This window comes from Microtus pennsylvanicus, chromosome 6 (genome assembly GCF_037038515.1).
Source record: "Microtus pennsylvanicus isolate mMicPen1 chromosome 6, mMicPen1.hap1, whole genome shotgun sequence".
NCBI lineage: Eukaryota > Metazoa > Chordata > Mammalia > Rodentia > Cricetidae > Microtus > Microtus pennsylvanicus.
This window is the reverse complement of record NC_134584.1, coordinates 96,758,692-96,783,774: the sequence shown is the minus strand read 5'-3', so window position 1 is coordinate 96,783,774 and position 25,083 is coordinate 96,758,692. Positions and strand designations below refer to the sequence as shown.

The 25,083-nt window shown below is 39.4% G+C and overlaps 1 protein-coding gene across 2 annotated transcripts in view; it reads right to left on the bottom strand.

Moving 5' to 3' along the window:
- Rspry1 (ring finger and SPRY domain containing 1) overlaps window positions 1-25,083 on the bottom strand; it is a 49,553-nt gene that overhangs the window by 20,629 nt on the left and 3,841 nt on the right. For both annotated transcript variants that reach the window (XM_075976941.1, XM_075976942.1), the window contains exons 2-8: window positions 13,321-13,822; window positions 7,183-7,235; window positions 6,451-6,563; window positions 4,403-4,529; window positions 3,631-3,689; window positions 1,760-1,826; window positions 485-616 (exon numbers count right to left, since the gene is read on the bottom strand). In XM_075976941.1, the coding sequence (XP_075833056.1) occupies window positions 485-616; window positions 1,760-1,826; window positions 3,631-3,689; window positions 4,403-4,529; window positions 6,451-6,563; window positions 7,183-7,235; window positions 13,321-13,670 (901 nt within the window). In that variant the 5' untranslated portion in view covers window positions 13,671-13,822. The remainder of the gene's footprint in view (window positions 1-484; window positions 617-1,759; window positions 1,827-3,630; window positions 3,690-4,402; window positions 4,530-6,450; window positions 6,564-7,182; window positions 7,236-13,320; window positions 13,823-25,083) is intronic.

The window sequence follows — 25,083 nt, the reverse complement described above, 5'->3', positions numbered from 1 at the left end:
CCTAGTTGGTGGGCAGTGAGGAAAGTGTGTGCTGGCAAGTTCTTAGACAGAGCTATCTAATTAAGGCATCTGATTCAGCTGCTGTCAGAAAAGGTCTGTGACCCAGAGAGTGCTAAACGAGAAGCGTTCCACTTAACTCTCATCTGAAAGGTGCCTAGGATACTTCTCTATTAGAGTATATCCAACCTGCAGTAGAGACGCTTATTAAGAACTCCCACTCATTACAGCAAAAGGAAGGCTACTGATCCTACTGAAGAAAGGGGTTTAGAAACGTAAACAAATTTTGACTGGTGAGATGGCCCAGCAGGCACAGGCAGTTGCTTGATGACATGGAACCCGCATGGTGGAAAAACAGAACCAACTCCTGAAATTTATCCTTTAACCGCTACGTATGTGCACATCCACCCCCAATGCAACATAAATAAAATGAAAATATCAATATATAGAAGCAGAAACATTTTAATAAAGGACAACCCCCACTCACAGAGATTGTCTAAGCTCCACTGGGCACAGAAGCCAACTTGACGTTTCAGATAATCAGGATCATCAGCCCACAACTCCAAGGTGACCAGTCGGTCACTAATACTGGATTCAGAGATAGTCAATTTATTTTCACCTGTTTAGAAGGATGAGATCTTTAAATAACAATGGCAGAGGAGGAGGATATACTGGGCAGATTAGTGGTGGTAAGGAATGAGGGGAGACAATACAGAATTTGGAGACTAGAACAGTTTTCATTAACACTTCCCTCTAGGGATGACACAAGCAAAAAGCTGTTGCTACTTTCTACATTTTCATCACTCTTTTAAAATATTTATTTGGTTATTATTTATTATTATTATTATTTTGGTTCTTTGAAATAGGGTCTCTCTATGTAGCTCTGGTTGTCCTGGAACTCCCTATGTAGACAAGGCTGGCCTCTAATGGAGAGCCGCCTATCTCTGTGCCCTAAGTGCTGTGATTAAAGGCATGTACCTTAGCACACAGTTTAAGATTTACTTTTTATTCATGTATATCCATAAGAGTCTGTGAATGTGTATGTCATGTGTGTCTGAGTGCCTGTAGAGATTAGAAAAGGGTTTCAGATTCCCTGGAGTGGAGCTACAGGTGGCTGTGAGCTGCCCAACAATGTTGGTGCTGGGAACCAAACTCCAATCCTCTGGCAAAGCATCAAATGCTCTTAATTGCTGAACCATCTCTCCAGTCTCATCATGCCACTGCAATTATTCCTTTAAATTCTCTGTGTGTGGTTTATGTATGTGTTTGTCTGTGTGAATATATGCACACGTGCGAGGCATGCATGGAAGCCAGAAGAGAGACGGCACTGGGTATCCTGGTCTACACGCTCCACCATTTCTTTTGAGGCAGGATCACTCCTTGAATTGGGGGCTTGAATTTTTGTGACTGGGCTGGAAGCCAGCAAGCCTCAGCAATTGTTTTGTCTTTGTTCACCCCAGAGGTATGCATGAGGTGGCAGGTTTGTTAATGAGCACTGGGATCCAAACTTAGGTCTTCATGACTGCAAAGCAAACGCTCTTAACTGTTGCAGCATCTTGCCATCCCCTTATCACTGAAGTTTTAGCTATAAAATTATAGTCACCATGCTTAGAATCTTAGCTGAGAAAAATCTTTGTTTTTGTTTTTGATATACTTTGATGGTTTTCTAACCAGAATGTATGTACATTTGATGGAGTTTAAAGTGTAGGCTCATTTTTTACAACCAACAAAGATCATTAGTGCAAGAAGTCACTATACCTACTTGTCTGGGCAAACTTTTCCAGTGCAATCAGTGCAAAAAGCATGACTGTAGGGTGGGAGTGTAACTTCTGAAAGACAACAAAAGATAAAAACAAAAGTCACCCCTACAGAGGCAGTAAGGCATCAACTTCATATTCCTTAATACAGGCCAGATTATATATTTGGAAAAGCAGAAAAGTCTCCCTCATTCAAACTTTCAATTGTCCACTTGGCTAATGGAGACTAAGATAGAATCTCTTAATCGATTTTTCAAAAATCATTGGGTTAATTTATAGATATGGACATTTCAGCAGTATCTTATTAAATGCATTATGCTATTAGACTTAGTAGTATTTGCACTATGGCTTTGTTAACTAAAATAATGTTCATACTTATACTCATTAAAATAAGCCCAAAAGAAAAGCAGAATTATAGCTAAAAATGACCTTTAGGAACCACAAAGAAATACCAGTTCTAGAACTATAAATAATGATATTATCAATTAACATCTTAAGTTTTTGTATGTGAGACAGGGTCTTTTATGTAGCCCTGGTTGTCCTGGAACTCGCTCTGTAGACCAGGCTGGCCTCAAACTCATGGAGATCCTCCTGCCTCAGTCCCCTAGCGCTAGGATTAAAGGCGTGCAGCACCACACCTGGCAGTATCTTAGTTTTAATCTAGTTCCTGCAGGGAATTCTACAGTTGCTGCTGCTGACAGGAGAGATAAGAAGTGTACTTAACTTATATTTGAATTTACATCACCCACCTAAAGAGAGGCCTACATAGCCAGTTTAGCGCAGTTTACAGAAGCACTGTTTTCCCTGCTATAAAGCCTCTTCAGCATCTTTATCTTTGCCACTTCCTTAACTCTCTTGCCTGGTTTTTCCAGTCCCAAATCTTCCAATTCACATCCTCCTCCCTCTGAACATTGTCTTCTCTGATCAGATAACCCTCACTTGGCTTCTGCTGTGCTGCTTTAGCCTGGAAACTCACTGTGAGTTCCTAATCTTAACCTTCTCATGAGCTAGCTAAGCCCCACCACATCAGGAAGTCTGTCTTCCACGATTACTACAGGCCCCTTGTCACCCTATCACACCCCACCCACCCATCCCTTCACCTTCTCAGAACTCTTACAGCACTCAGTCTGGAGGAAGTAATTTTGCCCTCAATCATATCCTGTCATAAACTGTAATTTAACTGCTGTCTGAATGGTTCTATTTCTTTACATTATAGTGAGCTTTGTGAAGGAAAATGACTCAGAGCTGTATAAGGGTTATTTTAATCACTTAATTTGTAGGCACCAACAAATGAATTCTTTTAGGATAAAGATTTTTTAAAAGACCAAGGCTCACTAGGCTTGCAAATATAACTTAAAAACACAGGCTAGTCAATACTGCAGTCAAGAGCTATGAACAATAGGGAGACAGAGCTTCAACAAACCACCAGCTTCATGGGCGATACATTCATCATTCCACCAATGGCATTTTAACTGTAAAGGGAAGGGTGGGCAGGACTAGAGATTGTTATACACTGGGAACCAGGCCTGCTGTTGGAATGCCATGTAATTCTGTTTCCACTGTGTGTGGGGAGGTGTGGTGGACTGGTGGGGTGGTATTCTCCATTACTATTGTGTAAACTGTAAGAACACACAAGAAGTCCTAGAAGCTATCTTATGACTAAATTTAAAACTAGACCAATTCAATTATTATTTGCTTGTAATAAATTCCCACCTCTTTCTCTCCTTTCTGTCTCTAATCATAGGAGGTGATAAACAAACACCCGCACATAAAATTTATAACTCACCCTATCCTCTGCACCAGGAACTATGCTGGTGATTTCAGAAAAACAGACAATCTGTATGATGAGAATAATTATCTTTGATGTCTTACTTACCAGACACTGTAACAAATATTCCAGTATTCCTGGGCTAAGTAAACCTATGCTTGCAGGACCTAGACAAACACAGCAAACACTGGATATAATTAAAAGTACCATGCTATTTTAAACCAGTAACTAATAACAAAAATTATTTTGCTTCAGTTCTGTTCTCTGATGCACACTCCCCAGGCCTCCTCTCCCAGGCTGTTCCTACTACCATCCCCATTTCACAGCTTAGCAACTGAGTCCACCAAAAAGAGAGCCATGATAGTCTAGACCAGCACCCATGTGTTCTGATTTTCAATCCATTATTTCTTCCAACATATATAAAGTAACTGGCTGAAATATTCTCATGCAATTTGCTGTTAATATTCCTAAAATTGGTAATATTCATTACTATAAATGTATATAATATTTATTTGTTATACTATATTTTGCCTTTTCCCTGTCTTAAGCAAAAAATGACAAATTTATCTTAAATTTCTCTGAAAAAAATAAAGCTAAATTAGATTACATTTAACTGTTTTTTGAGTAATTTTCTTCCTTTTATTTCATTTCTGTTCATTCCTTTTTTGTTTTTTGTTTAAGGTCTCCCAGAGGTCTGGTTAGCCTCTAACTAGACAGGGGAGGCTTGAGCTCTCAGCCCTTTGTCTCACAGTGCTATGGTTACAGATGTGAGCCACCACACACAGCTTCCTTCTGCTACAAAAGATGGCCCAAAGGTCTGCAGCACAGATGTCTCAATGTCAAGCAAGTAAGGTTCTTGGGTGGCGTGTGCTAGAGTTACCTGCTAGTTTCTCAGCCAAGCAGCCAAGGACTGCAGATGTGTTCCTATGTTTGGCAGGGTGGCCTGAGTCCTGGCATGCTACTTCTCCATTTAAATTGAGAATTTCAGTCAATTTCTGGAGTGCATCCTATAAAAAAGTTACAAATAGATTTGATGAATATATACTCTGTACATTATTTTCCCATGGGAATTCCTAGAAACAAAACCATAAAAAGGTATTCAATGAACTTGGAATGATCACATAAAATTATAAAATGACTCCAATGGTATCATTATTGATGGGAAATATCTGATCAACCTTAATTAAGTTTTCTAAATGCCATATTTTCATTTTATCCAAAATGTAGCAGTTATAGACAATACATGTTTTTTTTATTCTTTTGTTTTTTGAGATGGAGTCTTGGTATATACGGTCATACATATAGCTATATATACCAAGGCTATCCTGAAACTCACTATAGCCCAGGATGGTCTTGAACTTGTGGTAATCTTCCTGCCTCAACTTCCCGAGCGCTGGAATTACAGGTATGAATTACCACATCCACTTTACAATATACATACTCTTGAATCATTAACCAGACTAAACCCATTTAAATGTTAATATGATTAATTACAGTAACTCGGTCATGGTGGAACATACCTAAAATCTTGGGACTCTGGAGGCTGAGGCATGAAAATTGTAGCATCAAGGCTAAACTGGGCTACCCAAGACCGGCCTATATTACAGAGCAAGACACTGTCTCAAAAAGAAACCAAACACACATAGTAAGACCCTGACTTAAAACAACAAATCCAAAAACATAAAACCAAAAATAATTATGACCTAGTGATGTTTAAATAAAAAATTACTTTTTCCCCCAAGACAAGGGCTCACAGTAGTCTAGCCCAGGCTGGCCTGTAATTCCCAATATAGTCCAGGCTAGCCTTGAGGTCATGTAATCCCTATGCCAGATTTCCAAATGCTGAAATTACAGGCATGAGCCACCTCACTTTGTGTAGCTTTGGAGCCTGTCCTAGAATTTGCTCTGCAGATCAGGCTGATCTCGAACTCAGAAATCCACCTACTTCTGCCTCCTGAATGCTGGGATTAAAGGCATGTGCCACCACCGCCAGGCTGGGGTACTTATTTTTTAAAGAGAGGGTCTCAGGTAGTCCAAGCCGTCCTTAAACCTATTGTATAACCAAGGCATCAAGGCTTTCCTTGGACTCCTAAATTCCTACTTCTACCTGCTGAGTGTTAAAATTATAGGGATGTACTACAATGCTTGGGTTTACAAAAGGCTCTATCAGGCAAGAACAAATCCCACCAACTTTTTTCCCCCTACCAACTTTTGAGGCAAATTAAAAACAGAAAATTTAGCATAGGCAATGACCAGTCTGACAATGACTAGGCTAAAGACATTCCTTTTCATGTTTTCCTACTCAAGTGTCTGAGGCTTCAACACACAAATAAAATATATCAGAATCCAAATTTTTAAAAGTATGCATAGGCACGGTGGTGCATGCCTTTAATCTCAACACGCAGGCAAATTTCTAAGTTTGAGGCCAGTCTGGTCTACAAAGTGAGTTTTAGGCCTGTAAAGGCTACATAATACCCTGTCTCAAACAAAACAAAACGCGTACATGGAGGCAGTCTGTAGAAGGTAAAGGCCAAAGCAATGAAAATTTAACATTTGTGTCCTAGTTAGATTATGAGCCGGGCTATGCAAACCTCTAATGTGCTTAAGTAAGACTCAGAAGAGCTTTTGGTACTGTACTTTTCCTCTTAATAGAAAATCTTGGTTATGAGGAAGTTTCTCAGAGGCAGATAAATTCAGCTTATTTTCTTCTAGTTTTTAGACAAATCTTTCTACTTTAAACATTAAAAAAAAATGCTGAACTAAAACTACTGAAAGAGGATATAGCACTTCATTAATAATAAAAATTTTCTTACTCCTACCCAGTAATATAGACTTCAAGTATATAAAGTCTATCAAATGCTTCTGTGATTATTCATGCTGTGTACAGATGGCACAGATGACAATTCCATGAAGATTAGTTTAACTTACTTTAGTGGGCAATGGACATTCGTCTAGTAACAAGGTTATAACAGCTGGTCCCAATGGATCTTCCAATGGAATAACTCTAATTAAAGACTGGACAACATCCAACCATCCTTCATCTAAGGGCAAACCAAGAAGATTATATAAAGGAGTCACTATTTTGAAAACATGAGAACATACAAAAGGACTTTACATCAACAAAGCAACGTTTTTGGCCTTTATGCAGTGGCTTTAAGAAGCCAGAAAAGCTGACCTGGGTACTATCATAAATCCCTAGTTGCCACAATGGAGCCAAAACCCTGTTACAGGTATCTTGTGACTCAAGGGCATTTTTAATTGGAGAAAAATTAAGCTATAGGCTTGATTCTCAGATTATGATTAAAATAGTTTTAAGCGACTCACTTGTTGAACAGGACTGAACTATGTAAACTCAGCACTTGGCTCGATTTTAGAATAATACTTAGGATACTGAAAGACAAACAATAGGACAAGTACAAAGACGCACCACTAAAGTTTTAAATCTCAATCAAATGAGACACAGTCATCATGGAGACGAGTAGCTCAATATTGAGGATGCAATGTATAGTCCTTATTACACTTTTACAGGAGACTTCCATACACCCAGAACCTTTTCTATGTTACATATGGCATTTTTACAATCTTTTATCTTTAAAAAGGTAGTCATACATTTTTCAATATTTTTAATAGGAAGCATTAAAAATAAAAACTTTAAAATACCTGTTTCTGCCATTTCATGTAATGTAATCATTGAGTAGGGAGGTTCCTGATCACTGAAAAACAAATATTCCAGACATTAGACTTGAATTTAATTCCAAATAAAATTCAAACTGGAAATATGGGGCCAAAACAGAGACAAGAAATCAACATGAGTGGATGTTAGGCAAGAGACGAAAGAGACGACTGTAAGAACAAACGTAGGCCATAGGTGCTCGCTTCCAGTCATGGGATGGCGCCCAAGAAAAAGCAGCAGGTAGGGACACACAACCCCACTATGTGACCTGAGGGAAAAGCAGATCACATACTAAAACTAGGGACAAGAGTTCTCAGCTTTATTTCTCAAGGCCCAGTGGCAGCTGACACATGCCAGAAAGGTCATCAGCATCTTCCTCACACTTACCTTGAACAGCTGTTAGGATGGGAGGTGGTAATTCCACCGAGGACTTAGGTATCAAGGGCCTACAGATATATTACACTTACAAGACTTATTCTAAAAAAAAAAAAATCACTGTTTGTTTAAACTTCATAAAATGTTAACAGACGAATCCAAAAACGAAAGCAAGAGGAATTATTTAATAATGTAGATAGCTCTCTAACATGGAATTAGATGTCTCAATGGGTTTTCACACTGTCACCCCAGGCATTCTAGAGAGGTGTTTTAGGGGAGCATCAGTGTTGAAACATTTTCCACCAAACAATGATAACTTAAATTGCTTAAGGATTCACCTTTTGTTTATAAGTTTCGGATTTCTGGTTTTTTTGTGTGGGTGTATGTGCAGATACGTGTGTTCGTGTGCGCGTGCACGTGGGGAGGCAGAGACTGATGTCATGCTCCATCACTCACCACCTTACTTTTCGAGACAGTGTCTCTCAGTGAACCTGAAGCTCACCATTTCAGCTAGACTGATGGCCAGTGAGCACCCCTGGGATCCACCTGTCTCCACTCTCCCAGTGCCAGGGCTATAGATGCACCCAGCTTCTACCCAGGTGCTGGGGATCCAGAACTCAGCGTGCTCAGCTTGCCAGGTAATGGTCCTCATGCTGTGCAGCAAGCAGTTTACTCACTGAGCCATCTCGTCAGCCCTGGGTTTCTGTTTCCTACTATGGAAAAAACAAGCAAACAAACATAAAAACTATCGTCTTCAGTCATTTAATCCTCAGAACAACTTTGAGATAAGGAGATTACTACATTTATCTCAGATGTTCATTAGGTGCTTGTTACTTGGCAAACCTGTGTCTTTTCACAAGGTGGGTTAATTATTTAAAAAGTGTTTGAGGGCCAGTGAGATGACTCAGAGGGTGAAGGTGTCTGCTGAGCAAACCTGATGACCTGGGTTCTACCCCCGTCTTATAGTAGGAGACTTCCAAAAGTTATCCTCTGTCTTCCACATATACACCATACCCCAGGAGCACCCATGCCTCCCACCACGAACATAAATAAATGTTTTAGGTGGGGCACAGTAGCACATGCCTGTAATCTCAGTACTCAGGAGGTTGAGATAGGAGTTCTTGTCTCAAAATAAAAAAAAACACTTAAAAATATAACTATTGCACACATTCCCAAAGGACAGTATATCAATAATAAAGTCAAATATGCACATACCTAACATCTTTAGAGAAAGTTACATAGGTCTACACATAAGCGTATATTTTTGCTATTTATCACAGGGTATTTGCAATAAGAATTTTGTATTTGCCTAAGTAACTATTACCATATGAAAATACATGACAAAATATGGTACTTATTTTGTCAGTTGGGTAGTGGTGGCGCACACCTTTAATCCCAGCACTTGGAAGACAGAGGCAGGTAGATTTCTGTGAGTTCAAGGACAGCCTGATCTAAAAAGGGAGTTCCATAACAGCCAGGGCTACAAAGAGAAACCCTGTCTCTAAAAACAAAACAAAAAGGACTTTCAAGCATACAAAGGAATTCTCTGTAGCAGCCAGAAGTAGGCATAGATTTACATATAGCAATACAGGTCTCAAACATAATAATGAGAAAAAAATTTTTAAAAACGTTTTCTATAATTAAATTGATAATGTACTTTTTAAAACCCACCCCAACCCCTCTCTATAGACATTCTTCTGATATAGATGCAAGTAAATGTAAGCTTGAAACTGGAACACTAGTATGATTACCTACTGATATGTGGAGGGGGGTGATGAAAAAAATAAAATTCAGAGAAAAATAATAAAATGCAACAGAGCCAGCAGCCAAAAAGGTAAAGAAATATTGCTTGTCTATGTGGAGATACATAAAGGACACAAACACATTCCTCTGTCAAAGGAGATACATGTCCAATGAGGCAGAAACAGCAGATATTTCTGATAGATGGTGTGCCAGAGGATTACCGAGCTGTAGGCTGTGAAATGGACAGAGGACTGAGGATGCTCAGCTTGCTTCTTCTATGGTAGGACAGGAAAGCTGCACAAAGTAATCTGGAGCATGGATCCCTCTCAGGGAAAGGAGTTAAGAAAGCAGAAGGATAATTAGAGATACAAGTGCTGTAAAGTCTCCAGTGACAATTTTTTTTTTTAGAAGGCAAAATAAAATTCATGTTACAGGCCTTATCTTTTTACAGAATTGGAAACCCAGAACTACCGATTTTAATTTGGTTTACTTGGAGACTGGGGGAGCATATTAGCATGGCATAGTGAGGAAAAACGCAGGAGGAAATCTGCAGCTGGGTATGATGGCACATGCCTGTAACTGAGCAGTTTAAGAGGCTGAAGTGGGAAGACCTCACACTGTGGCCTGCCCCACCTACACAGTGAGACCTTGTCTCAGAGAGAAAGGGGAAAAAGGAGTCTGTAAATTAAACTTCCAAACATGTTTAGAAAAATCCAAAACCCAGGCTGGAGAATTGGCTCAGTGGTTAAGAGCATTGCCTGGTCTTCCAAAGGTCCTGAGTTCAATTCCCAGCAACCACATGGTGGCTCACAACCACCTGTAATGAAGTCTGGTGCCCTCTTCTGGCCTGCAGGCATACACACAGACAGAATATTTTATACATAATAAATAAATAAATATTTTAAAAAATTTCAAAACCCTAGCATGAAGATCATAACAATCTGAGCCACTATTCAAAATAAGCAAAGATTTTAAAAATGATTTTAAAATAAGCTGATTTGCAGGAACAACAACTATAAGAAGTACATGAAAACAAAATGGCCAAACAAAAACCAAGAAGCAGACATGAAAAAGAAAAGAAAATGGAATTCGGATATGCCAGAAAGAGAAACTGGGTGAATCTGAAGAGAACATGCCTGTACTCTGCCATTCAGGAGGCTGAGGTGGGGAGAAAATCCTGAGTTTGAGAGACCTTGACTCAAAAAGGGGGCAGAGGCATATACATACAGGGAAAAATACTGAAGGATTCACTTTGAATACCTGAAATATTCAAAGATGTAATAGCTGAGAATTTCCAGAACTGAAGAACAAACACAAAGGATTAAAATCAGGCATCCACAACAAGAAGAAGGCCAAGTATAAAGGCATGCTGCGATTAGGCCATTTATTTCAAAATAAAGTTTGGAGAACTAGAAAAAAACAGCATAAAAACTTTGCTCCACAGCCTCTCTGCCATGGCACTGGGCACCTGCTGTCTTCTCACACCAGCTGCATTTCTTCCTAAGCAAACAAGAAAATCTAACCAAGAGTCTATTTGGTAACTGCCACATCTACATCTGTAACAGATTTAGATATATTCTTGCTACATCCCTTTGTCCTGTCCTTTCTAGTTCTTGACATTTCATCTTGACAACCTCAAGAACCAAGTTATAAAATTACCCTTTAGTATCTTCTGAAATCAAGTCAGGAACTTGATTTCTGGGGAGATGGCTCTGCAGATAAAGCACAAGTGTGAGGACCTGAGTTTGAGTCCCCAGTACCCACATAAGAGTCTGGTGCAGCAATCCCAGAGATGACAGGCAGAGACAGAAGTCCTCTAAGTCTGCAGGCCAGCTCACAACAAAAGAGGCAGGTTTCAAACAGGCAGAGGGTGAGGACAGACATCCGGGTTGTTCTCTGACCTACACACCCACGGCAAGCGTGTGCCTGCACTCACAAGGCTTGGTGCGCACGTGCGCGCACACATACACATACATACATCACACACAATAATAATTAAACTATAAAGCTGGGTTATCTCTGTAATCCCAGGTACTCTGGAGGCAAGGCAAGAGGATTGCAAGCTTAAGACCTGATTTACTTTTCTAGTCTCAGAAATTATACTTATTATTCTATAGAGACAAATTTAAGTAGAAGTCACCTTGTTACTCAAGCATTAGTACTTGACTCCCTCCCCCCTTTTTTTTGGAGATAGAGTTTCTCTGTGTAGCCTCGGTTGTCTGGAACTCAAATTCTGAGATCTGCCTGCCCTTGCTGGGATTAAAGAGATTTGCTTACCTCTGCTGGGATTAAAGGCACACTTGCTTCTCCTATGTGAATTATTATGAGCTTGATTAACAAGAAGACTTAAAATTTGTAATGCTTGCTTGGAACTTGGAACTAAAGCTTGCTCCTATATCCTTTACACTTGCCTTTAAAATACAGCAAACCTACTCTGCACCTGTTTCTCAATTGCTTAATTAACATTGTTGTGGTTTACTTCCTTGTTTGGAAAGGATAATTTTCCATTATAGTTATATAATATGAAGGATAACTTTTAAAAGAAATATTCTTTTGTGTGTGTTGAATCTAGTTAAGAGCTTAATGGATATTAGTCAAGTGTTCTAACTTGAACTAATATCCCTAACCGCCCCCCCCCACAAATTATTATTCTTGTAGATCAACAAATTAACTCAGCACTGTGTGGAAGACTCTAATATGGCTCTAAGGATTTGTTTGTATATTTTAGGTGCACAGTGTTTTTTCTTTATCATTTTTTTAAAGAATTAAGCAAAAATGCTTTTATTTGTGTGATTATTAAATACTTAGAAATTTTCTAGCAGGGCCTAAAGCAAAAACTGAAAATGACTGCTGTCTTTTGAGCACTTCTTTTTCTATTTTTCTAATATTACTGAATTTTTTAAAAAAGATTTATTTGCCGGGCCATGGTGATGCGCACCTTTAATCCCAGCACTTGGGAGGCAGAGGCAGGTGAACCCCTGTGAGTTGGAGGTAAGCCTGATCTACAAGAGCTAGTTCCAGGACAGGTAGGACTGTTACACAGGGAAACCCTGTCTCAAACAATCAAAAAAAAAAAGATTTATTTAATGTGCATTTGTGTTTTGCCTACATGCATATCTGTGTGAAGGTGCCAGATCCCCTAGAACTGGAGTTACAGACAGTTGTGAGCTGCCATGTGGGTGCTGGGATTTGAACCTGGGTCCTTTGGAAGAACAGTCAGCACTCTTAACCACTGAGCCATCTCTCCAGCCAAAGAATAATAATTAAAAAAGATTAGAGAAGTACCTTGCTCAATGTGATAAAGTTAGTAATGAGCTAGAATCTGAATCTAGGCCCTTCGTGGTCTAACTTAGGCACTTACTAAATAACTTTGAACTTTTTTCAATTTGAACAATATCCTTTAATTTCACTGCCATTCAAACTTAGATTTTGTTTTTAGACAAAGCAGGAGAAAGAGAACACAGGCCCAGGTGTGCCCTGCAGTTTCAACTTACAATTTCTTCAAATGGCTCTAACAGGCTAAATAAGAAATAAGAAAGGAGAGAGAGAGAGAGAGAGGAGAGAGAGAGAGAGAGAGAGAGAGAGAGAGAGAGAGAGAGAGAGAGAGAGAGAAGTTACACGTAGCCATATTCTTGGTAAGACTACTTATCTTGAATATATGATCAGCAGAACAGATTGGCAAGCACAGTAATGGATCTTCAAGAAAGCATTTTCTCATTTCCTACTTCAGCAAGTAACACAAACTCACTCACCCTTATAAAGATCATGTTTTCAGTAAGAGTTTTCTGTACAGAAGCATTCAAACTTTTCCAGACAGGAGAAGATGACAGCAAGTAAAAACATCCAACCTTATTTACTCTGCCAGAGGAGAAATAAGCATTCTCTCTTGGCCTAGGAGCACAAGGCTTTGCAAACAGAACTTAAATGAATGGAAGGAGTCCAAAAGTGGTGGTTCCTGGCAGAACACTTTCCATGACACTGGTGGCGACAGTAAGTCAGATACTTACTTATCTACAAGAGTCCGTATTACCGCCAGTGTATCCAGCACTAACCCATCCACATTTTGTTTCTTTCTCCTTGGTTCATGTGGTCCTCGGCCTCTCCTTGGAGGCCGAACAGGGTCCCGAGGTTGGCTCCTAATGTCAGCAGTAGGGACTGCACTGTTTTCAGCCTGCTGCTGGTGGGTGTCAACACTGTCTTCTGCTCCACTGTCATCTCGGCAGATACAGGAATTACCCATAGTAGTAGTGGCACCTGTAGTCCCCAACAGGTGGGCTATGTGCTCCTCAAGAGTCAACAGCAGACCCTGGCCAAGGCTTCTGCTTGCTAAGAACACAGCCCAACCAAAGACAATCATTTAGATAGTTTTCAATTTCCCAGGTACTGTTTCCATGATGTGGAGTTGAACTCGCATTCTATTCATTTTTAACAACTGCGTGCTGAAGAAGGTCGGACAGCTGACTTCCAACATTATCAACCACCAGGAATGCTGGCCATGCACTGGCAGTTCTACAAGAGAGGAAAAGAGAAAGGAAATTAACAGAAGATCGTGGTTACCCAATTACTCAAATTTTGCTAGTGTGGTTTTAATAGCATTCAGATTACAATGAAATATCACCTTGGTTATTTTTATAGGTTCCCATTATAAAGATATCTTTGGATAACAGATCAACAATTCCTTTTAAATTAAAAAATAAACATGATTGTTTTGTATGCATGTGATATATGTGGGTGTAAAAAAGTGCCCACCACAGCACATATAAGAAGGCCATGGGACAATGTTCAGAAGTCAGTTCTCTCCTACCATGTGGGTCCTGGGGAACGAATCAGATTATCACACTTGCACAGAAAATGCTTTCAACCACTGAGTCATCTCACCAGCACCAATAACTCCTTTCTATCATTCATTAAATTTAAAACTGATTGATTGCTAAACCATATCCTTGTAAGCCACAGGACTTCTACTCAATGTTTAAAAACCATATATGTAGTTCCTATCCCTATAGAAATACATCTGACAAACTTATGCAACATTTTGGGGGGGTGGGGTGAGACAGGGTTTCTCTGTGTAGCTCTGGAGCCTATCCTGGAACTTGTACTGGAGACCAAGGCTGGCCTTGAACTCACAGAGATCGGCCTGCTTCTACCTCCTGAAAGCTATGATTAAAGGCATGCGCCACCACCGCCCAGTAGTGTGCTACATTTTCAAAGGCTCCTTCTGTGATTAAAAAAAAAAAAATCATGTCCTTTATTTAAACATATGGGAAAATTTAATGTTTCAAATAAAATATCTAATTACAGATGTCTATTGATGAAAAAGTTATGATACAAATATCATAACTCCTATCTAATAATAAAAGAGTGAAGGAAGCTACACTGATTTCCCAAAGGAGGATCACTCAAGAATTTAACAGAAATCAGGGCTGGGGAAATGGCTCACTCTACAAGCATGAGGATCCAAGTTCAAAACACCAGCACCCCCATAAAAGATGGCATGGCAGTATGTGCTTGTAAACTTAGCATTGGGAACTGGATCCTTGTAGATCCCAAGTAACTCATCTAGCTAAAATGGTCAGCCTCCAGTTCAGTAAAAGATTCTACTTCAAGACAGTAAGGCAGAGAGCAATAGAGGAAGACATTCCATATTCTGTTCTGGCCTCTACATATCCACAGAGGACATATGTACATGTACCACCCACCCATAGAGAGGAGGGGAGGGGAGGGATGGAGTGGAGGGAGGGAGAGGAACAGAGTGAGGGAGGTGGGGAAGGGGAAGAGGGAGGGAAAATTTATAGAAATCATGCAAATGGTTACACACAAAGTTTTTCTGTTACATAAGGAAGACTGTTTAGAAAAATTGTGAATTCATGAAGAAAAATTATGTTCTTCACAATGATTAGTCTGTTGCTACAAAGTTAAGAGTAAAATCACTGAAAGAGTCCGAGCACCTTCTGCCAAACATTAGGCTGAGACTAGGAGGCTAAAAACAGGGAAGGCAAAGTCCTTGCACTCCATGGATGGCTAGTCTCATCCCACACAATGTGCTGACCATCATACATAATGGAAACAGCTCTTCATTGATCTGAAAACGTGTGACTAGGTTCTGGAATGAAGTCTTGGAAGTAGGTGATAGAAAAAATGATAAGTAAAACTAAAACCAAAACAATAAAAAACTCCAACAATAGGCCAGGTGTGGTGGCGCACACCTTTAATCCCAGCATTTAGGAGCAGAGGCAGGTGGATCACTGAGTTCGAAGCCAGCCTGGTCTCCAGAGTGAGTTCCAGAACAGCCAGGACCACACAGAGAAACTGTGTCTCAGAAAAACAAAATAAAGTAACACTCCCCCCCCCCCCCCAAAAAAAACCAACAAAAAACAAACAAAAACTGGAGATGAGAATTTTTTCTTTAAGGTTTGAGGACAATTTTATTAGAGTTTAATAGAAAAAACCTAAGGCAGGCAACCTGTAAATCTCAGTGGCTACGTTGGGGAGAAAAGAATGGAGAAGGAAAAATATCCATGCCATATGAGTTATACTGAAATGGAGAGTAACTACACGGTGGGAAGAGAGACTCTGAGTTTGAGAAAGACTAAGAAAACTTAAAGTACCAGAAAGCACTAACTCTGGCCAGTGTTCAGAGAGTCAGAAAAAAGGAGAAGGTGTATCATTCAGAAAGGTGGGCAGACCCAACAGAACCTCACGGCAGCTTGTAGAGAAGGCCAGAATGTTTACCTACACAAACACACACACACACACTCACACGTATACATACACATACATACTTACAAGGATGTAACTGAATATATAGGTAAGAAAATGATAAAAGGACTCAGCTGGAAATAGGTTTTTTTTAAAACATAAAACATACCCTAAACTCACAAAAGCTGTATTATATTCCTATTACTATGAAGGCCAGGGTAAAATTCCCTCTCGAGAGTAGATAATCAAAAGTTTTCAATGCTTAACAAAGGAGAAAGAAACCAGAGATAACTTCACTAAGTTAAAGGGGTTTTATAAATTAAGCCGATTTCTGAAAGAGACCAAGTGACATTTAAAAATACACGCTCTAAGCCAGGCCTAGTAGCAAGCACGTGACTGCACTTCTAGCACTTAGGAGGCTGAGGCAAGAGGATTGTGAGGTTTTTGTTTGTTTTTTGGTTTTTGAGACAGGGTTTCTCTGTAACTGTCCTGAAATTAGGCTGGCTTCAAATTCATAGAACTCAAGATCTGCCTGACTCTGCAACCCCATGTGTTGGGAATAAAGACATGTGAGTTTTAAAAGCCAGCATGGGTTATATAGCACGACACTGTCATATGTGTGAGCTCATGTTTTGGCCCTTCCTGTCCAATAATCCACAAGGCTGTTCACAACCACTTACAAGTCCAGTTCCAGCGAATCTGGTTTCCAAGGGTTCCTGCAAGCAATATGGTGTACAAAAACTCATGCAAGTAAACACATTTAACATAGATAATAAATCTATCTTTAAAAAGAGAAAAAAACAATGTTAAAAGTACCCATGAAGAAGGCAACTTGTTGGGTCTCAACAACTTCAGACTTCATCCTATCTAAAATTATTTTCCTACGGCTTGTATATGTTTAGAATAATTAATTCCTTAATGTAGATTTTTTTATTTAGTATAATTTTAAAGTGATTTGAAGACACTACATACATGCAAGAATTTTTAAAGCCTGACTAAGTTTGAAGTAAGAAGGGAAAAATTAAAAGTTTTTTTTTTATTTCTGAATTGAAGTCAAATGCATTTTGGGTCACTGACTTCAATAATCCAGAAAACGGTGTCCACTATAAATTTCTTAGGAATTTCTCTATGGAGTGTATTTTATGGGGGAGGGTGGTGTGGTTTGTTTATAAATAATCTCACTAAGCTGTCCAGACCCAGTTTGGCACTGAATTCCTGACTTGTATGATTCTCCGTCTCAGTTCCCCAAGTAGCTATGACTATTGGCATAATGCTACCAGCCTAGTTAAACAGATTTTTTAAAGTTTTTAATTATTTTAACAATAGAGAGACTTTTTCTTCCTTTGCTTTAATTAATTTTGTTTTGTTTTATCTAGACAGGATTTCACTATGTAGCTCTAGCTGTTCTGGAATTCAGGCTGGCCTCGAACTCACAGAGAGCCTCCTGTCATTGCCTCCCAATTGCACAGCACTATGCCCACTAGAGACTTCTTTTTTTTTTTAAACAAAAAGCTATAATGACCAGGTGTGGTGTAGGTGGTAGAAGCTACGAAAGGTTACGCAGAAGATCACTCATGAAACATAAAGAAAAAATTAGAGCAAAAACATACAAAGAAAAGGCATATAAAAAAAACTATCTTTAAAGAGTTTGTGAAATGGCCATATTCTTTAGGCTTACAGACATGGCACACATATGTACAATGTATAAACTCCTTCAGCTTCATTCAGTACTACAAATGCATAGCTTCATCCTTAGAAGTGGGAGCTACCATGACATGCTTTCATTGGAAAGAAGCCGTGACTAAATTACACTTCAAACAACTTTGTTTTGTCTCTAAAGGAAAGAGGCAGTATGTGTTCCATTGCCAAGGACCACTGCTTCAGGACAGTATTTCCAGCTACAGCTTTTGCACAGGATACCAGAGGCCACTTGAAGCAAAAGCACAGTACATGGACATCACAGACAGGCCTGGGTACAAGTCCCAGCTCTGTTCTGTTTACTGGCAGGCACTCTAATGAATCTGACCATGATACACTTTACAAAGAGGAAGACAGTAATAATTCTTACCTCACAGTAACTCCAAAGAGTCAGAATTCATATTTCTAGGATGTGGCCCACGCCTGTGACTACTGAAAAGCTCCCTAGGTGATTCTGATGCCAGCCAAGTCTGGAAATCACTGTTAGTTCCTGGCACAGAACCTGGCATCTACTGAAAGAATTATGGGGCAGACTAAAATACTAAGTAGTGGTTCTTGTGAGGTCAAATATATCAATATTCCTTCCAGAAAAATAAAGATTATTTTTAAATGCTTGGAGATGACAGCCAAAATAACCATTAAGAAATAGTCATACCTACAAAATAGTGGGGGTGAAGGAGGGCTCCAATATGAATGTATAAAAATTTCATAATAAAACACTTTAATTAGTGAAAAACAATAAAAACAGCTCCATATAGTACTTTTCATCAGATCTACCCTGTAAAACATCACTAAGAAAGTAGATGGTAGCCGGGCGGTGGTGGCGCAGGCCTTTAATCCCAGCACTTGGGAGGCAAAGGCAGGCGGATCTCTGTGAGTTCGAGGCCAGCCTGGTCTACAAGAGCTAGTTCCAGGACAGGCACCAAAGCTACAGAGAAACCCTGTCTCGAAAAACCAAAAAAAAAAAAAAAAAAGTAGATGGTATCCTGCTTATGGGTACATTACCCAGAGTTTGAGAAAACTACAGTTTATATAAAAGCAATACACTTTTAATACCTATAAACTTCAACATTATCTTTTTTTTTTTCTTTTCGGTTTTTCAAGACAGAGTTTCTCTGTAGTTTTGGAGACTGTCTTGGAACTAGCTCTTATAGATCAGGCTGACCTCGAACTCACAGACATCCTCCTGCATCTGCCTCCCAAGTGGTGGGATTAAAGGCGTGCATCACCACCACCCGGACAACATTACCTTTTCACCATTAGCTCAAAAAGTCAATTTTAAGACCAAACATAAACAAAAAATAAGGACAAAACCCTGGTCATTTAAGTATGCACAACTATTATAATTGTGACTGGGCAATGCTCAACTGAATCAGAGAGGCTTCTTATCACTGAGTATCAATGCTTAGTATATTTTTCTAACCATCTTAATGACATTATACCATTTTATACCATTTTGCTGCAAGACGATAATTATAGACAATATGGCATTTCTAAATGCATATCTTTAAAGTGAAGATTTTTTATTACATTTATATAGTTAAGGTATTCAATATTCCTATGAGGAGAAAAAACCCAACAAGCTCAGTAGATCTTAATAAATCGTAAATTTCGTGTTAATTCAGTGAGGTTCTGTCCCACAGTCAGTAAGAAACATAAGACTCTACCCTCAAAGCCAGCTCACCACAGAAGTTTTGGCCAGCTGGTCTAACCCTCTCTAACAAATGGTCCAGGAATTAGTGATTCATCTTTTCAAATATTTGCTTGCATTTAGTTATTAAGCACACGACAGAAAGAACTTTTCCAATACTGTCCAGAATGGAGATGCTGGTTAAATGAATGATCATAAGGACAGAAAACAAAATGCCAACTAATGTGATCTTTACCCTACCATTCCAAAACAGTGTTACAAGACACAGGATGTTTTCCAGCCCTTCACCCCTCAAGGCTAAACCAAGCAGCATGAAAGGCCATATTGTATGCTGCTTCAGCAATTTTCTCTCATTAGAAGATGTTTTTAGATTCTCTCAGTATAGTGTGTCTCAAGCAATGGCTTCTGGCAACATCTTATTTTATGACGAACACTTTCAAGCATACAGCAAAGGGGGACTAGTGCACTGTAAACAGCACCTATATACTTACCACATAGTCTACCAGTAACGTTTTGTGTTTGCTTTACCACAAATTTGTCCATCATCATATCCACCACACTACATTTTTAAGAATGTTTTGAAGAAAACTACATACTTTAGAAAACCCCCAATAATTCAGCACATCTATCACTAGTCAAACCTCAATATTTTTAGGAGCTAAATTTATACTATTTCAATGCTGAGTTTTGTTGAACAAATATCTGTGTCTTCAGAACCTATCAAGATAGGGTACATCTCCAGTAGGGCACTTGCAGACACCACAGAGAAAGAAAAGAAAAATACAGGATACATTACACAGAAATAAGTTTCCTTTGAAAATCTTTTAGGATACCCAAAGAGCATAATTTCTTTAATTATTGAGGTTAGACGGAGGAAAACAAATTTAGTACTGCAATAAGATAAGTGCAGATATATTTTAAGACCACACATGCCAGTTGAAATAGAAAGTACCCAAAGTTTTTGTTTTTTATTGCTTTGTTTTACGTGTAAGGGTATTTTGCCTGCATGTGTCTGTGCCCAGAAGGAGTCAGATCCCTTAGAACTGGAGTTCCAGATGGCTGTGAGCCACTAAGGGGGCGCTGGGAATTGAACCCATAGCCTCTGCAAGAGCAATCAATGATGCTCTTAACCACTGGGCTATTTCTCCAGGTCTCCTAAAGATTTTTTTAAAAAAAAATTACTTAAAGTATTAAAGCTCTAGAGCATTTGTTATGTTGTTGGAGGCGAAAAGGGAAGTCTGAAATAGTCCTCCTTCTCCACAGTTTCCACTAACTATAGACATTTGAAAAGGATTGAATTTCTTTTCTGTTGCTGTGATAAAAAGGACCCCAACAAAAGCAAACCGTGAGGGGGGTTTCTTTAGGCTCACAGGCTGGAGTTCATCATAGTAAGGACGTCACAGAGACATCGATAACCAGGAGCATAGAGCAATGATGCATGGATAGCATGATCAGCTCCCCCAAGCCCCGGGAATGGTGTCACCCACTTTTAGGCTGGGTCTTCCCACATAAGTCAATCAACATAACAAAGTCACTACCCTATAGTCATTCCCACTGACCTTACTTGATCTGGACAATCCCTCATTGACACTGGAGTGGTTCTAGGTTATATTGAACTGACAATTAAATCTAACAATCAAATGTGATTTTCAAATATATAGGTTGCTCATGGGCTATTATTCCCTAAACAATATGTGATTAACAACTATTTATGCAGCATATGTATTTTATGAGGTATTATAAGTAATATGGACATGGCTTAAAGTAGAGAGGAGGGGACATGTAGGCTATATGCAAACATTATGTCATCTTAGATAGGGGAGTTTTAATATTTATAAATTCTGGTATCTATAGGAGACCTGGGGAGCCAATCTCCCTTGAATATCAAGAGCTGTAGATTGAATTTTGTTGGAATTTCACTTTACACCCAATGGGAAAGGCAGCCTCGATAAAGTACTTTTATATGTCACTCAAGTATCCAAAACTATGTCAGCAGTAGTGCTGATGAGAGCATCTGAGGCTTGGGTTACACAGGGGACTATTATCCCATAGACTGTAACCTTCAAGAGGCTGGGACATGCACGAGATGATTCTTCTCTTGTGTGCTGAGGTTGATTTAAGAAAGGACATCTTTGGAGAAAAGCAGGTCATCTCTCTGGTTGAATTGAAGGAGTACCTGGAAAATTTTTCAGCTAAAATATGGAAAGTGTCTAATCCAATGGCAGTAACATTTGGTGTCAAAAACTTGTATGAGAAGGGTGAGACTATGGCAGAAAGAATGATAGAGCACAATCCTGGCCTGACCCATCACAAAGGAAAAAGGACAAAACCTTTTAGCATGCAAAACATGAGTTAAAAAAGAAAACTGCCAAAATAAATAAATAAATAAATAAATAAAAAAGAAAGAAAGCCGGGCGGTGGTGGCGCACGCCTTTAATCCCAGCACTCGGGAGGCAGAGGCAGGCGGATCTCTGTGAGTTCGAGACCAGCCTGGTCTACAAGAGCTAGTTCCAGGACAGGCTCCAAAACCACAAAGAAACCCTGTCTCGAAAAACCAAAAAAAAAAAAAAAAAAAAAAAAAGAAAGAAAAGAAAACTGGCTGGGTGTAGTGGTGCACGCCTTTAATCCCAGCACTTGGGAGGCAGAGGCAGGCAGATCTCTGAGTTTGAGGTCAGCTTGGTCTCTAGAGCGAGTTCTAGGATAGCCAGGGCTACCAAGAGACACCTTATCTTGAAAAATCAAAAAATGAATAAAAAAACAACAAATTGGCTGGGAAGGTGGCTCAATGGGTAGAAACCTTGTTGTGAAGACTGGAGTTGAATTCCGAAGACCCACATAAATGCTGGGCAGGCAGGGCGGACCACCAGCACTTGGGAGGTGGATGGGATCCCCACAGCAAGCTGGCTAGCTAGACAAGCTGAAGAGATGAGCTCTGGGCTCAGCCAGAGACTCTGCCTTAAATAATTAAGACAATGTCAACCTCTGGTTTCCACACGCATGTGCAAACACACATGGCCAGATACATGGCAATACATAATACACATATGCATGCACACTACACACATATACACAGGCAAAAGAACATTTAAATAAATAATAAAAATAAAATTTAGGTCTTGACTAGAGCAAGGACTTTTCAGAATAGAGAAAACAAACAGGAAATATCCTTCGATTAAGTCTTAAGGATGAAAAAAATCTGCCTTAAATGCAAAAAGGAAATTCCAAGTGAAAGCTGAGGTAAGTGCTAATGATGGCTGCAGAAGAAGGAAGAAAAACAAATTTAATATTCTTTTCTTTTTGGTTTTTAGAGACAGGGTGTCTCTGTGTAGATTTGGAGTCTGTTCTAGAATTTACTCTGTAGCTCAGGCTGGCCTCAAACAAAGATCTGCCTCCCTCTGCCTCCCAAGAGCTGAGATTAAAGGCATGTGCTACCTACCAGTGCCCGGCTCAAATTTAATATTCTTGATTACTTGAAGGTTTCACCACAGAAGACCTAATAATAGGAAGAACATTGCTATTTTATCCAAAGTTTTTTTTTCTTTTTCTTTTTTTTTCGAGACAGGGTTTCTCTGTGGCTTTGGAGCCTGTCCTGGAACTAGCTCTGTAGACCAGGCTGGTCTCGAACTCACAGAGATCCACCTGCCTCTGCCTCCCGAGTGCTGGGATTAAAGGCATGCGCCACCATCGCCCGGCCTATCCAAAGTTTTAAGGAAAAACATTTTTATTGAAAAAAACCTCAATGCTATTAAGAAAAGTAAATAAAGATATAACTGGCACAAGTGGCAAAAATTTTTATAATAATACCTGTTTAAAATAGTGTCTAAAACACCTGACTGTACACACAGTTGTATACCCAGCAGATCTAATAGGTGGAGTCATAAATACCTAGGTGAATTTATTCTAAAATTTATAAAACTAGAAAGTGGTAAAATATTTAAAAAAACAGAAAACATTTACAAAATGTTTAAAGTTTTAAAAATTGTGATGTCACCATTCAATATACCAGGTATTGAACAAAGATGAAAAATGTCTGTATACTCTTGTCAAAGGGAGCCGGGGTTAGGGACGAAGGACAGCAATACACAATACACTTACCACCCTAACAAAGCCTATGGATAGACTGTTGGTCCCACTAGTTTTCTAGTTGAAAAGGAACTTAATCACACTGAAGTATCTCTGTACAGGCAAGTTCTTAGAAGACTATAAAACAGCATTAGCAACTACATTGCAACACTCTCACACAGGATCCCCGTGCAGAACAGTGAGATGGTGGCTCAGTGGCTAAAGATGCACACTTTCCCACACAGGCCTGGTCACCTGAATTCAATCCCTGGAATCCATGTAAGAGTGGAAAGAGAAAACAAAGTCGTTCTCTGATCCCCACACATATATGCACACTCAGAGAACAAAAATAAATTTTTTATTTTGGTTTTTTGAGACAAGGTTTCGTTGTAACTTTGGAGCCTGTTCTGGAACTAGCTCTTGTAGACCAGGGTGGCCTCGAACTCACAGAGACCCGCCTGCCTCTGCCTCCCAAGTGCTGGGATTAAAGGCGTGCACCACCACCACCCAGCAAAAAATAAATTTTTAAAAAATTCAGAAATTAGAAACCACACAGTGAAAGGTTAACAGAGTTTAAAAATTAAATTGAAGTTTAATGAAAACAACAAGGATCAGAAATCCAATGGAAAATCAAATTATTTTTGAGACAAAAGATGTTGTACCCCAATATCCTTTCTGAAGGAATCCTCTGTAGGAATCCACATTATATACCTGATAGGTGAGAAGTTTTCTATTGGTGCCAAATGTCCCAGGACAGACCACCTAAGGGAAAAAAGGTACTAGAGACTACAATAAAAATCTTTTGAAAAAAAAATCTGTGTTAATGTTCACATGTGATTAGAGGCACATGCGCCACAGAATATATGTGGACATCAGGACAACCTTAGGCCTTGGTCCTTGCCTCTTATCTTGTTTGAGGCAGTCTCTTATTTTGCCATGAACACCAAGTTTGCCAGCTTCTGGAAATCCTACCAATTCTGCCTCCTACCTCCACGTAAGAGCACTGGGATTATAGATTCACCCCACTTCACATGGCTTTATATGGGCTATGGAGAGTTGAATTTAGGTCCTCAAGTTTCTATGGCAAATGCTTTTGCCCACTGAATCATATCCCCAGTCCAATTGCAGTAAATTCTAATTGCTTTAGTCTGAGGTAACAAATACAGTATCTTAGCGAGCCTTAAAAACAGACTTGGAGCCCGGCAATGGTGGTGCACACCCAGCACTTCGGAAGCAGAGACAGGCGGATCTCAGTGAGTTTGAGGCCAGCCTGGTCTACAAAACAAGTTCCAGGACAGCCCACACTGTTACACAGAGAAACCCTGTCTCAAAAAACCAAAAACAAACAAACAAACAAAAACCCCAACAACACCCCCCCAAAAAAACTTGACTTGGAAGGTTATTAATATGAAATTCATAGACATCTGTAGCTACGAACAATGACAAAGCAGTAAGGACTGAATAAAGGAGCTCTATTTCTCGTGAGGAAGGGTGGAGTTGGGGTCATATTTTGAGAATACTGCATTCAGTGAACAAAGGAGAGGAAACAATTCTTTAGGAGGTAGAAGTAAGAAAAAAACCAACTCTGAAACATAAACTGCAGAGTAATAATACACTTGCTGAGTAAGAAATGTTAAACCTTCTAATTGAAGTGTACAGG